Raw genomic sequence first — 14,293 nt, 5'->3', positions numbered from 1 at the left:
ACACAAGAGAAAGAGGGAGCCGGCGAACGGACGAGAGGCGCCCCAATGCAGCACGTGCCGGCCGGCACATCTACAAACAACCTGATCCGTACCGCCGGCTTTTCGGCGAATCGCCTACTCAGTGCTAGTGTTCCTGTATATGCTCCCGCAGGGAGCAGAGTTGCGCATACCTTTTCCGGCGCCGCTCGCACCGCTATTGGCCGAGCGCGAAAAATGACGTCAAATGATCCGCGCCGCTGTGAAGCCAACTTTACGGGCGCATCGCCGACTCATGCAAACTCGTCGTTTCCGTCAGTGCCATCGCCATTGCAATCAGCGGACCGTTGATCGTGCGTTGAGAGGAGCAGTTGCGGGTTTCAGGTACGGTATTCGACGATGTGAAGTCAAGGACCTTGGTGAAGTGATACGGAACACATCGTACTGGCACTTGTATTCAAGTATGACGGGGTGCAGCGCACCACACTGCACAAACCGCACGGAATTCAGCCATAGGAGTAAATGCTTCAGCCAAGCAAACTAGCTGGAGGCACACTGATACTATAGTAAGAGTGTTGTTGCTAACAAGTCTGGGCTTGTTGACTTTGAAGGCACCCTTCAGAGTTTAAAATTGAAATATTGTACCTCTCTCGTCAACTGCAATTTCTGAAGAGCTAGGACATCTTTGCAGAAAGAACACAAGGGAACAAGGACAAAACGGGTGCTAAGTTGGCGTATGCATGTTTAGCTCTCTAGCTGTGATAATTGTAATATATTCCTTCTCCGTGTGAAGTTTTGAGAACAGTAAAATTGATTCTAGTCAATTTATTGTCTTCAAGTGCATAGGCTTATTCATTTTGTTAACTAATTGCTGCCATATAAGCTAAGCTGCAATTGTATGTGTGCTAGCTTGCGAGCACCATGTATCAGCCAGTGGAACAAAAACTTGTTCAATTAAACACGCTAGAAATCTACGTTGCGCTTTGGTGAATGCTGTTTCCTGTGGGCGGGAGTGGAGTGAATGCACTGTTCAATGACGTAAAATTTCCTTGCCTCTGATGCGATAGGTCACAAAGCTTTGTAACCTGGCTTTTTGGCCAAAGCCTGCTTCAGTGATTTCATTGATTTGATACAGTGTCTTCAACTACTGGCTTTTTCTCTGAGTGGTAAGAGATCAAGAAAAATGTGTTGTCAGATTACAGTCTGCACTGTGTGAATAATTACTCTGCAAGTTTGCCATCTTGATGTGATTAGTGCAATAAAAATAACCTGTTGTTACTCTTAATAGCTTGTTGCCTTTCCAGTTTCTTTGAATTCTGCCCCCAAGGTTCCAAGAACCAGCACACTTGGCCTGCTGCCGTTCATGCATTCCCTTGTATGAAATAAATTTGATCTAGAAGCTCTTGCATCTTGAATCTTTTTCTACTTGCAGATTTGCTGCTACTATATAGCTGATTAGTCTGCGGTATGAATGAATCGTAAAAGTAAGTTTTGCTTAAAATGTGCGCATGTGAACATCTGAAACGCGCTTAAATCTGTGTCTGCACCGCATGTATCGAAAACGTGCAGCTGTTGTGAACGATGGTTAGTGATAAATGACGCTCTGTTAACAGTCACTGACATAACTGCAGGCACGATAGCTCTCTTGACGACGGTAATTAATCGGCAGGTTTCGGCAGCCAAAATGCGCTAAGTGTCCACCTTACGTGTGTGAAGTTTTAAACACTTTATAAAACATTTCTTGCTTTCTGACAATGATAAGACAACTTCATATGCTTGCTGAAAATCATTGCACCGCCTTTTGTGGCAACGTACTGCGCCTTTGCGAGCGAACTTTGGCGCTGTTCGAGCCACGGGAGTATTTTATTTTTGGGAATCAGAGGCGGTCCGACCCCCTATTTGTACGTTCATGCGTGTGTTTGTATATGCGTGTTTACATAGGTACATACAAAGTTTCGGTTGGTTGGAAGCCCACCCCCTCCGACTGCACAAATGACTCGTTCGAGCGTAGCCTGTATTAAGAAGTGCCCTTTGCTAAGCCCCTGCGAACAATTGGCGCTTGTAGCTCGCGACCATTAGAGAAAAAGGCGGAACACCGCCCGGCATTTGGCTCCTGCGCGCGCGAGGAGTGGCTTCGCTGCAGAGCTGGATCACGACGGCGCACCTATGCGCAACTCTGCTCCCTGCGGGAGCATATACAGGAACACTACTCAGTGCGAGGCGCGGGCGCCCCCGACAAGGACGAAGGCTCGGTGCGGCCAAAAGAGAACGTGGACTTTGTGTAACTTCTCCCTTTCCCTTCTCCTTTCTTCGATCTATCTTTTGTAAATAAACCAGTCTCGAAACGGATCCCAACGAGTGAAGTTCCTTCCTCCGAGGCTCCTGCCTGCACGGCCGACGCCGTCCACCTTAGTTAACACGCAGCAAAGGTTAGCGCAATCGTCCAAGAGCGACAGCAATTAGAGTTAGCTCAAAGGCGCGAGCATTCATTTACATTTTTGGTGCCGAAACCCGGGAGTGCTACATCTGGAGTAACTTCGCCTGCACATCATGGAGCGACTACAAAGGAAGCAAGCGGCCCTGCGACAAGCCATCGACACTACCATCGCAGCGGCCGGCACCTTACTTCAAGCGACAGAAGCACATACGGGTGAGCTTGAAGAACATTTGGACATCCTTCTTGAGCAAGCTGAAGAGCTTAAAGCAGTCAACGACGCTATAGAAAAGAAAGTGGACATACAGGAGCTCGACACTGTATTAACAGAGTGCGCTGCGTACAGCTTGGGAATTTGCACCTTGAAAACAAGAATAAAAAGGGCACTGAGAGGTGGAGCCGCGAGTGAAACGAGGTCAAGTACACCGTCAGAAACAGGAAATAACTCTGACCACGTCGCACAGTCAGGTTCCGTCCAGCATGCAGTTACGACGACTCTTCAGCTACAGTCGATAACGACAAGGCTTCCGAAGCTAGAGATCGCCAAATTCGACGGAAACCTGCGCTCATGGCACACATTCTGGAATCAGTTCGAGTCTACCATCCACAAGAATCCAGCTCTACATCCAATTGACAAGTTTCAGTACTTGTCGAGCTATCTCATCGGCAAAGCAGCAGCCGCTATCGACGGGCTACCACTCAGTGACCGAAATTATGAAATTGCAGTGAAGACATTGGTCGAAAGATTCGGAAAGGACGAGGTTATAACTGAAGAACATATGTCGAGGTTGCTCAACATCCAACCTGTCCATAACATCCTCGACACCGAGAGGCTGCGGACCCTTTATGATGAGGTACAGACGGGGGTTCGGAGTCTCGAGGCATTGGGTGTGGCGTCGAGCACCTATGGAGTGCTTTTATTAACAGTCCTACGGAAGAACATCCCGAATGAGCTTTGCCTCGGTTACTGCAGACAAAAGACAACATCTGCAGTCGCGCCAGGAGATGATCTTCAACATTTCCACAGTTTCCTCAAGACCGAAGTAGAAAGTCGAGAGAGGGCCTAATGTGGAACCCGTCAACAGCTGAGCACCGACAGGCTGAGTCACCCGATCCGCAAGGATATTCTTGAAAAGAAGTCGTCCGCGTCGGTTTTAACTGCCGTCATGAAAGCTGAAACACTGTGCAAATTTTGCGAAGCGAGCAGCCACTTAACCGCCGACTGTGATGTTGATTTGACTGCGGATCAGAATAGGACAATTGTGCAGCGGGAAAGACTTTGCTTTAGTTGCGCCAAGGCAGGTCATCGAGCATACGAATGCCGCACCTCAAGATGGCTTAAATGTAAGAGATGTTCCGGCCGGCACGTTGCAACCCTGTGTAACCTGAATCGACCACCAGCAATAGGAAAGTCGGAAGAGAAGACTGTACTCACTGAGACAATCGTACAGTCTTCGCTGCAAGTCGAAGGCACCAAGAAGAGAACTCGTGTCTTTCTGCAGAGGGCTCAAGCGTGGGTTCAGGGTAGGGAGAAGCGAGCGATGGTCAGGCTGATGATTGACGGCGGAAGTCAGCGCACCTTTGTCAAGAAAGAGGTTTCACAGAAGATGGAACTACGTGTGTTGGGAGATGAGACCCTGAAAATAATGACATTTGGAAACGACAAGCCGTCTTCAGGAATGAAGTGCCGCCGAGTGAAGTTATGGCTGTGCAGTCGACACAGCGGAAAAAAGATCCGCGTTGAAGCGCTTGAGATCCCACAAATCTGCTGCGACATCGTGCCAGCACCTGAAGCTTCCACCGCCAACTACCTCGATGAGCAAGGCCTCGAACTCGCCGACAGTACGCAGGATGGAGCAGAAATAGGGCTGCTGCTGGGCTCCGATTACTACTGGGAGGTCACAACCGGTGGTGTCAGGCGCCTGGACAGCGGTCTCGTAGCCGTGGAGACCATTTTTGGCAGGACCCTGCAGGGGAGAACGCACACCACAGAATCAACAGCAACGTACGTGTCCACTGTGGGAGTGTTGCGCGTGGCTGTCATCGGCGAGGAAGACCAAGACGACACTGCTGCTCAACTTAAATCGTTTTGGCAGCTCGAGAACCAAGTTTTGCGGGAATTCCGGGAGAACGTCTCCAGCAACAACTGCCGATATCAAGTTTCCCTTCCCTGGAAAGAGAATGCTGGCGATTTGGCAGACAACAAAGCCACGGCTTTCAGTAGGCTCAGGTCGTTGACGACAAAATGGATGGGCAACAATGACCTTATGTGCGATTATGACCAGGCAATCAGGAACTACCTGCAAGCTGGACACGCCGAGGAAGCGAATGAACTGGGTGAGTCCCCACTGGGGCCCATTTACTACATGCCGCACCGAGGTGTTGTCCGGCCTGGTAGCGAAACAACTAAGTTGAGAGTCGTATTCGATGCCTCCTCCAAAGCGGCGGGAAAGCTGTCACTGAACGACGTCCTCTTCGCAGGACCTAATCTAAATCCAAACCTAGCGGGCATCCTGATTCGATTCCGAGTGCATAATGTGGCCATAATGTCCGATATAGAAAAGGCTTTCCTTCAAATTGAGCTTGCAGAGAGTGAGCGCGACGCTGTCCGCTTTCTGTGGTATCAAAGTACACCAGGGCAGAGTGACGCGCTCCCTCCAATCAAAGAGTACCGCGTCACAAGGGTGCCATTCGGCGTTACATGTAGCCCGTTCCTCCTCGCAGCTACCTTAAGCCATCATCTCAAAACGGTACAGGAGAAATTTCCTCGCACCGCTAAGATCTTGAGTGACAACCTGTATGTAGACGACTTGGTTACTGGTGCCGACAGTGTAGAAGAGGCAAAGCGTATAATCAGGGAATCGCAGTCCATACTCAAGGCTGCAGGTATGAACCTCAGGAAATGGCGATCAAACTACCCAGAACTGATTGCATCGTTTGCCGAGACTGAAAGCGCCCAAAAAACTCTACCGGAGCTAGGCCCCACAAAGATTCTCGGTGTAGAGTGGAGGCCTGACACAGACGAATTCGTTTTTGAGATGACCGCCCTGATTGGATTTTTGGCAAGTCGGCAGGACATGAAGCGATTCGTATTGCAGGCCTCGGCGCGCATTTTTGACCCATTTGGCTTTCTCTCGGCCATTACCATCACGGCGAAGATCATGTTCCAGAGCCTCTGGGAGCGGGGTACAGCGTAGGACGAAAGGCTTCCTTCAGATTTATAGGAGACATGGGATAAATGGTGCCAACAACTTCCTCAACTTCGGCAGATATCAGTCCCAAGAATATCGGCTCGTAACCTAAGACATGCCTGAACGAAATTTGAGCTGCACTTATTTTGTGACGCTAGCCCGAAAGCATACGGTGCAGTGGCCTGCATAAAAGCGCAAAATGAAGAGGGTGAAATCACCATAGCACTATTAACGGCAAGGGCCAGAGTCGCTCCACTGAAGCGACTGTCACTGCCGCGGCTAGAGCTGATGGGAGCGCTGATTGGTGCACGGCTCGCAGGCTACCTGACAAAACAACTGAACGTAGACGGCATTTCCGTGCACTGTTGGATAGACTCCACTGTCGCACTCAGTTGGATCAGGAGTTCTGCGCAAAGGCGGAAACCCTTCGTTTGCAATCGAGTGCAGGAAATTCAAACGCTAACAGGCCCAACTGTGTGGCAACATTGTCCCGGCAAAAAGAACCCGGCGGACTTGCTTACCCGCGGGATCTTGCCTGCGGAGCTGGTCGGACGCAAGGACTGGTGGACAGGCCCAGAGTGGCTTAAAAGGGAAGAGCGAGTCATTACGGTGCCAGATATGCGGGAGGGCGAGCTTTGCATGGCAGAAGAGCGAGCGGTCCATATTCTTCACACCATCACAGAGAGCACACCGGAACCACTAATGAACCTGGAAGACTATAGCTCACTAACGAGAGTGCTCCGCGTAACAGCGTGGGTCAGGCGTTTCATTCTAAACTGCCGATGCCGGTCGAAACTTACGGGCGAGGTGACGGCTGAAGAGGTAGCCGACGCGGAAAAGCTTTGGCAAAGAACCTGTCAATTAGACATGTTCGGGAACGATATGTGCGCGCTGCGTGCCGCCAGACCGCTCGACCGGGCATCGTCGGTGATAGCGTTGAACCCATTCTTGGACGCTGACGGTATAATGAGAGTTGGCGGGCGGCTTCAGTACAGCACAGAAGAAGAAAATGCTAGGCATCCCGTAATATTATCACCGTCTCATCCGTTCACACGCTTGCTCATTTCTTCGGAGCATAGGCGCCTACTGTACGCCGGAGTACGGGACACGTTATCCCAACTTCGAGAACGCTACTGGATTATTCGAGGAAGACAGGCCATCAAATTGGTCATTCGACGCTGTCTTCCGTGCCAGAGGCAGAGTTCCCGAGCTGCACAAGAGCCCACTGCCCCGCTTCCCCCCTACAGAGTGACCCAGGCTGAGCTATTTGAGACGACGCGTATCGACTTTGCGGGGCCCATATTCTACAATGATAGCGGGTCCGAACACAAAGCTTATGTTGCTTTGTTTACTTGTGCGACAACACGAGCCGTTCACCTGGAGCTTGTTAGAGACCTCTCGGCGAAGTCATTTTTGATGGCGTTTAAGAGATTTGGGTCAAGGAGGGGAATCTGCAAGACGGTTCTGTCCGACAACGCATTGACATTTAAACGGGCATCTAAAGATCTGAACCAGATGTTCCACGCCATAAAGGGAAGCGAGGTCCAGTCCTTTTTTAGTGCACAAAATATCAGTTGGAAATTTATTGTTGAGAGAGCGGCGTGGTGGGGTGGCTTTTGGGAGAGAATTGTGAGAACCGTGAACGCCACCCTTCGCAGAGTGCTCGGAAGGAGCTGCCTTGACCATTACAGCCTCTCCACGGTTCTAACCCAAGTCGAGGCGGCCGTAAATTCTCGTCCGTTGACTTTCGTCTCTTTCGTCTCGACGCGGGGGAGCTTATGCCGTTCACTCCAGCACATTTCCTAGTCGGTCGCAGGCTAACGAGCTTGCCTCCCTTCCGAGAGACCACCAAGGTCAAATCGTCAGCACAGACACTAACACGCCTATGGAGGAGACGCGCCGGGCTTGTTGACTCACTCTGGAAACGGTGGAGGCGCGAATACCTACTGCAGCTTCGCTCAGCGCATGTTACAAAGCCAGGCAGAGGAAGAGGCATCGGTGAGGGAGACATAGTTCTCCTCGGGGATGATCGGGCTCCACGCCAGATGTGGAAAATGTGTCGTGTTTTGGAGACTTTTCCAGGAAGAGATGGCCGAATACGCGCTTGCAAGATCCTTCTCCCGAACCAAAGCGAACTGCGACGACCCGTACAAGCCTTGTACCCAATCGAGCTCAGTGAGGTGCCAGCCTGTGCGAACAATGGTGGTCGGGAATGAGCCGGCGCTCATTGTGGGGGAGGATCTTGAAAGTCGCAAACGAGCACCATGCATTGTGCACCCGTGGATGGGGGACCGACGACACAAGAGAAAGAGAGAGCCGGCGAACGGACGAGAGGCGCCCCACTGCAGCACGTGCCAGCCGGCGCATCTACAAACAACCTGATCCGTACCGCCGGCTTTTCGGCGAACCACCTACTCAGTGCGAGGCGCGGGCGCCCCCGACAAGGACGAAGGCCTCGGGGCGGTCAAAAGAGAACATGGACTTTGTGTAACTTCTCCCTTTCCCTTCTCCTTTCTTCGATCTATCTTTTGTAAATAAACCAGTCTCGAAACGGATCCCAACAAGTGAAGTTCCTTCCTCCGAGGCTCCTGCGTGCACGGCCGACGCCGTCCACCTTAGTTAACACGCAGCAAAAGTTAGGGGAATCATCGAAGAGCGACAGCAATTAAGAGTTAGCCCAAAGGCGCGAGCATTCATTTACAGGGGGTGTTGGTGGGAAAGGGAGGAGGGGGGCTCTTGAGATCTGTGCACCCTGCCAATACGTGCGGTAGGGTGCCCTTTTCTCTTTTGCAAAAAGGACAGAGCACATCATGTTCCCCAGGTTACATGCGGTTCATCAGTACCGGATGCGCAAGCGATCCCGCCTGCTCTCGACGCAGGATCGTCTGTCGTTGCCTGGTGAGCTTGGGGTGTGGTTTTGGCACACTGCACCTTTCCTCTCGGTACATCAGGGTAATGTCCCGAAAGCTGGTAACCGGTTGTGGTAGCTCTTCCGGCTCGTGCTCTGCCCGGATTGACATTTCTCGGGCATGGGCATGATTGACTCACTCGCAGATGGCAGTTGCGTGCTATCTGCGAGTGAGCCGGGACCCACACGAGCTCTATGGCTCTTCCCGGAGGCTTGCACTTGGATAGAATGGCTCGGGCTGCGCAGGAGATTACCCCCCTGCGGTAGCTTCCGTAGGCTGTATTTGAGTCGGTGACCACGGTGTCCATGTTCGGCTGTACGAGTGCGAGGGCCACGGCCCCTTCTTCGACAACTGCGGGGTCTGTTGTCTTCGGGGACGCGCTGACGATCCGCCTCTCTTTTCACGTAACCACCACCGCTGCACGGTCACTGTGTTTTTTAAGCGAGGCGTCCCCGTAGAGGACCCTGGGGTTCTCTTCCAGCTTCCGGGCTATGATTTTGCCTCGCGCGGTGGGCCTCTCGTCGTCCTCGCCGAGTGTCATGTTCCGGGGAAGGGCATTGTTCTGAATGGTCGTCTTCCAGTCTTTCGGAAAGGCCTCCTTGATGGGTACTGGCTCGATCTGGCATGCTATCTTGTGTAGGATGGCTCGTCCATGTTCCGCGTGACTGAGCCGGATTCTCTGATTAGAGAGGGGGCCTTCGATGAGCTCCTCCACGGTGTTGTGGACGCCAGTGTCTAGTAGTCTTTGCTTGGACGACTATATGGGTATACCCAGTGCTTGCTTCGTTGCCTTACGAAGCATCGTGTTTAGGGTGTCCCTATTCGCTTTCGTCAGCTGGAGATACGGGGCGGTGTAGGTAACCCGCGACACGATGAACGCGCGTACCAGGCGCATGGCATCGTCCTCTTTAATGTCTCGGTTTCTGTTAGATACCCTCCGAATCATCTTAAGTATCTGTTCAGTTGTAGTTTTGATCTTTGTGACGGTGGCGCGTGCTTTCCCGTCACTCTGAAGTAGTAAGGCGATAATTCGAATCTGCTGTGTTGGCTTGATGGTCGTTCCGTCGATGGTGATGATCACGTTCGGCAGCAGCTCCTGCTTGGATTTTCTCGGTTGGATCATAACCCGCTCCGATTTCTGGGGAGCGCAGCTCAGTCCGCACGACTTTGCATACTTGTGCATGGTCGTTGCCGCCCGCTGCAAGGCTTCCTCCGTCCAGGCATAGGACCCGGCTCGGGCAGTCCACACCGTAATATCGTCGGCGTAGAACACGTGGTCCACGCCTTCGATTTGCTTGAGGAGATCGGGCAGGGCCAGGAAGGCCAGATTGAAAAGCAGGGGCGACAAGACCAATCCCTGAGGGGTTCCCTTATCGCCGAGCTCGACAGGGTCTGACTTCTCCCCTATCCTGATGGTCGCCGATCGGTTTGGCAGAAAATCTTTTATGGGGCCGAATGCCTTTCGGCCACACCTGGTCTTTTTCAGATTCTGCAACACGCTCGCGTGGGACACGTTTTCAAACGCTCCCTTCAGGTCGAGGGCGAGTATCCCGCGCGGCGCGTGCCTCGTTGCCGGCTTGACGACCAGTTCCTGGAGTGGGATCATCACATCTTGGGTGCTGAGATGTCGCCTGGAGCCGTGTACCGTCTTCGGCATCTGATCTGTTTTCTTCGAGGTGCTTCTGCAGCCTGCGAAGGACCGTGCGCTCCATCACCTTCCCCACGCAGGAAGTGAGCGAGATGGGCCGCATGTTGTCTATCGTGAGGGCCTTGCCGGGCTTTGGAATGCAGTGGACCTCGGCATCCTTCGATTCCTTCGGCAACCGCGAGTTCTCCCAGGCTTCGTTGATGTGGTTTTGGAGGCTGCAGGCCGCTGTACCACTCATGTTACTTAGTAGATTCTAAGTTATGGCATCCCTACCTGGTGCACTTCTCTTGTTACTTTCATCTATCGCTGTACACAGTTCCGTCATGGTAAACAACCGGTCCAGCTCTTCCTTGTCGGGCATTTCGTACACCTCGGGCACCGGGTACTGGCCCTTCTCGCTCTTTAGGTACTTCGTCTTCAGGTCTTCCAGGAGCCTGCGGCCGTCTCCCTTGTACGTGTTCAATATTTGCTGAGGTTGCGATTGGTCGCAGTTTTCCTACTCAGCGGGTCGATGAGGTGCCTCAAGAGACACCACGTCTTCCATGTGGAGAGCTTGTCCTGCAGGCCATCGCATGTCTTCGGCCAATTTTCGTTACAAATTATGGCCGCGTGCTCGGCGATATGTTTGTTTAAGACTGCTATGCGCTTGGCCAGCTTTCTGTTGTGTCTCTGACGTTTCCACCTCCGCTTTAACGAATGCCGGGCCGCCCACATGTGGGTCAGTCTGGCGTCCACGTACGGTGTCTGCGACGTCGTTGCGATTTCGTGGGTAAATTTTTGGGAAACCTTCTTCTGCTCCCTCGCCTACTCAGTGTAGGTCTGTTGTGTTTCAGCTTGCCCCGTTTCTTCCTGGGACGCCTCTTGTTCTTGGGTGAACGTTCTCATCTTGTCCCAATCCGTGATCCGCACCGTCTTCAGCACAGCCCGATATCGGGGCCTCGGATCGTGATGCCGATCCAGCTGTGGTCAGACCCCAGGTCCACTTCGCTTCTCCAGGAGACGTCTAGCGTGCCCGATAACCACGTCATGTCTGGCGTGGTGTCCCTCGCGGCACTGTTGCCTCTTCTGGTGGTTACGTCCGGCTCGTTCAGGAGGGCCATCTCGTGATCCTCCAGTACTTTCGTCAATGCTTCTCCTCACTTGCACTGGAACTTATCGCCCCACGTTGTGTGAGGGGCGTTAATGACGCCGAGTATCAATACCGGCCTGGTCCCCGCCAACCCTTTCGCCTGGCTCGCGATGCGGTCAAATTCGAACTGCCGTTGTGACAGCCCGCAGTACGCGCTCATTACAAATAAATTGCCCGAGCTGCCAATTTCTTTCGCATGAATTTCGACCAGCGTGTGCTCGCACCCGCCCTGCGCCATGACACGTTGAGTTGCCGCCACTTTACTGCGGACGAGCACCGCCGTTCCGTTCTCCGTGCGGTCTATGTAAGTCTTGGTTTCCCGTTTGTTTCCGGTAGAGCAATTACATCGGGCTTGTTTTCGTGCCCGTCAATGTGTAACATTGTTGCATTGTAACATTGTAACATGTTGTAACATTGTTCTTTGTTGTGAACCCCACGGCAGTTTCATTGGTAAATTACGGTGCTATCCCCCCCCCCCCCTGCCCGGTCTTCTTCTTGTGCTCCTTACTTGGCTTTTGCATCATCCTTTCCGGGCGTCTCGAGTCGATTGCGGCTTTTCGCGATCGCACCTTTGATTTTTTCTTACCGCTTCTTTTTCAGGGACGCGAAGCGGTTCCTCACCGATGTTGAGGCTACTTTTGGCGCTAGGCGCTTGTGCTTCACCGAGGGCGTGTGAGGCTGACTCTCGACAGCTTCGAGTCGGGCGTCCATTTTGCTTAGCCTTTCGTTAATTTGGGAAATTGCGGCCGAAATCGCCGTCAGCTCTCCTTCTCGCGGAATCTGTATCGTTGCCGTGGTCGCGGTCTCAGTGGTCGCCGCTTCCTCTCCGCTCACGGGGCTCTCTTCGGCGGCCAACGCCTCTTGATTATTTGATGCATGTTTATTTTTTATTAATTAATTAATTAATTAATTTATTTATTTATTTATTTAGATACTATACTGAAATTAACAAATCAAATCAATACAAATCACCAAACTACAAAACTACGTAACATGACATGATACAGGCAAGCACAAGCAAACACGAAGAAACAACGAAAAATAACATGACGTAAGGAACTAATTAGTTACTGTTAGTTAAAGCATTCTTGAAACGTTGATGGTCTGTAATTTCTGCAGTAGTGGTAGGAAGACGGTTCCACTCCTCACATGTCCTGGTAAAAAATCAATACTGAAAAGTAGAAGCCATTCAAAAAGGAATGGCTATTTTGTGTCGGTGTTCAATGCGTGATGATGCATACTGGGGAGGAAAGATGAAATCATCGTGTAGTGAATGATGGTGAAATATGCGGTGAAGAAGACACAAGCGATGAATATTACAGCGATATCCTAGTTATGGTAGTTCAAGGCTCAATTTCATATTAGTCACTCTCGCGGTTCGAGCATAATTGGACATAATAAAACGTGGAAAGCTATTTTGAATCATTTCGAGGGAGTAGATTAGATTGTCATGGAAAGGATCCCAAACAGAGGCGGCGTATTCGACGTTCGAACGAATTAGTGTTTTATAAAGTAAAAGTTAAAGAGCCTGTGGAGCGCGGAAGAAATTCCGCCGAAGATATGCAAGTGTTTTGTTGGCGCTGGCAATTATGGATTCAATGTGATCATTCCAGGTTATTTTTGAGGATATAGTGACGCCAAGATATCTATATGACGATACTAGTTCTAAAGGAAAGTTATCAAGATGATATGAAGCATTTGCATTAGTAGATCTAGTTACAGGCATGACTTCGCATATTTTAGTGTTGAATTCCATGCATCAAGTCTTAAACCAAGCGGACACAGCATCAAGATCACACTGTAGAATAGCAGTATCGTTAGGACTAGTTATTTCTCGAAATGTTACACAGTCATCTGCAAACAGGTTGATATGGGAAGGGACGCATGATGGTAAGTCGTTAATTAAGATTAGAAAGAGGAGAGATCCAAGCACCGATCCTTGTGGTACCCCTAAGGAAACACGACTCGGAGGAGAGTCAGTGTTATTAAAAGAGACAAACTGGGAACAATTTAGTAAAACACATTCAAGCAATGCAAGTAGTTTGGAATCCAAATATAGTAACTGCAACTTATATAAAAGGAGATTATGGTATATTTTATCGAAGGCTTTTGAAAAATCTGAAAATATACAGTCAGCTAAAGAAGAACGATCGAGGATAGCATGAAGACGGTGAGTCGAGTACCACACGAGAATGTCCTGCGGAAACCATGTTGGGAAGGCGAAAAAAATGAATTCCATTCAAGAAAAGAAACAAGATTTGAAAATAGAATGTGCTCAAAAATTTTACATGGAATGCTAGATAGAGAAATGGAGCGATAATTTGGAGGCGAGTGTGTATTACCAGACTTGTGAAGCGGAACCACGGTTTAGTCAGTGGGGAGGGAACTGTTCTCTAGATACTGTTGAAAAATTTTTGTTAATATAATTGACGAGTAAGGGAGGAAAGGAGGAAATAACTTTATTGAGTCCTGAGGAACACCTCCCCACCCACTCTTGGCTTAGTGGTCGGCAGGGGTCGCGGGCCGCACCCACGTTGGGACGGGAGTAACAGACTGTATTTTTAAGAAACATAGGAATAATATAATCGTACCCAGGTGAGGAGTATGCTTTTAAATTTTTATAGCTTTAACCGCGCGATGGTAGTCAATTATAAAGGGAGACAATACTATAAATCCTAAAGATTTAACGTGCGGAAGGATTGTTTGAGTTGTTGTAGAGAAATTGCGGACAAAGAGTTCATTTAACACGCGGGCACACTGCGCATCAGGTATAGTATTTCGCGCAGAATCAACAAGACTGATTGCGCTATCATTTTTAGGATGAAACACGCGCCAGAACTTTTTGGGATCGGATGGGAGCACTGAAGGTGACCTGTCATTTAGAAAAAGTATATTTAGCATTCTTTATGGCTGCTACGTACACGGCGGACGCTTGTTCATAGGCTGCCCAGCGGCCGTCATCTGTGTACTGTACTGCTAAGCGGAATGTGCGTTTTCTTCTTATTC

The 14,293-nt window shown here is 50.5% G+C and overlaps 1 protein-coding gene across 1 annotated transcript; it reads left to right on the top strand.

The window, feature by feature from the left end:
- The first annotated feature begins 3,951 nt into the window (after positions 1-3,951).
- On the top strand, positions 3,952-5,607 carry LOC142583671 (uncharacterized). The gene has a single exon (XM_075694161.1). The coding sequence runs from the start codon at positions 3,952-3,954 to the stop codon at positions 5,605-5,607; it is 1,656 nt and encodes a 551-aa protein (XP_075550276.1).
- The last annotated feature ends 8,686 nt before the right edge of the window (positions 5,608-14,293 follow it).

The sequence above is a fragment of the Dermacentor variabilis genome, chromosome 5, assembly GCF_050947875.1.
Source record: "Dermacentor variabilis isolate Ectoservices chromosome 5, ASM5094787v1, whole genome shotgun sequence".
Lineage (NCBI taxonomy): Eukaryota > Metazoa > Arthropoda > Arachnida > Ixodida > Ixodidae > Dermacentor > Dermacentor variabilis.
Note: the sequence above shows the minus strand (reverse complement) of the source record. Positions and strands in the feature narration are given on the sequence as shown.

What these genes read in the sequence shown, in the direction of transcription:
- LOC142583671 (XM_075694161.1), top strand. Translation starts at nt 3,952, where the DNA reads ATGGTCAGGCTGATGATTGACGGCGGAAGTCAGCGCACCTTTGTCAAG.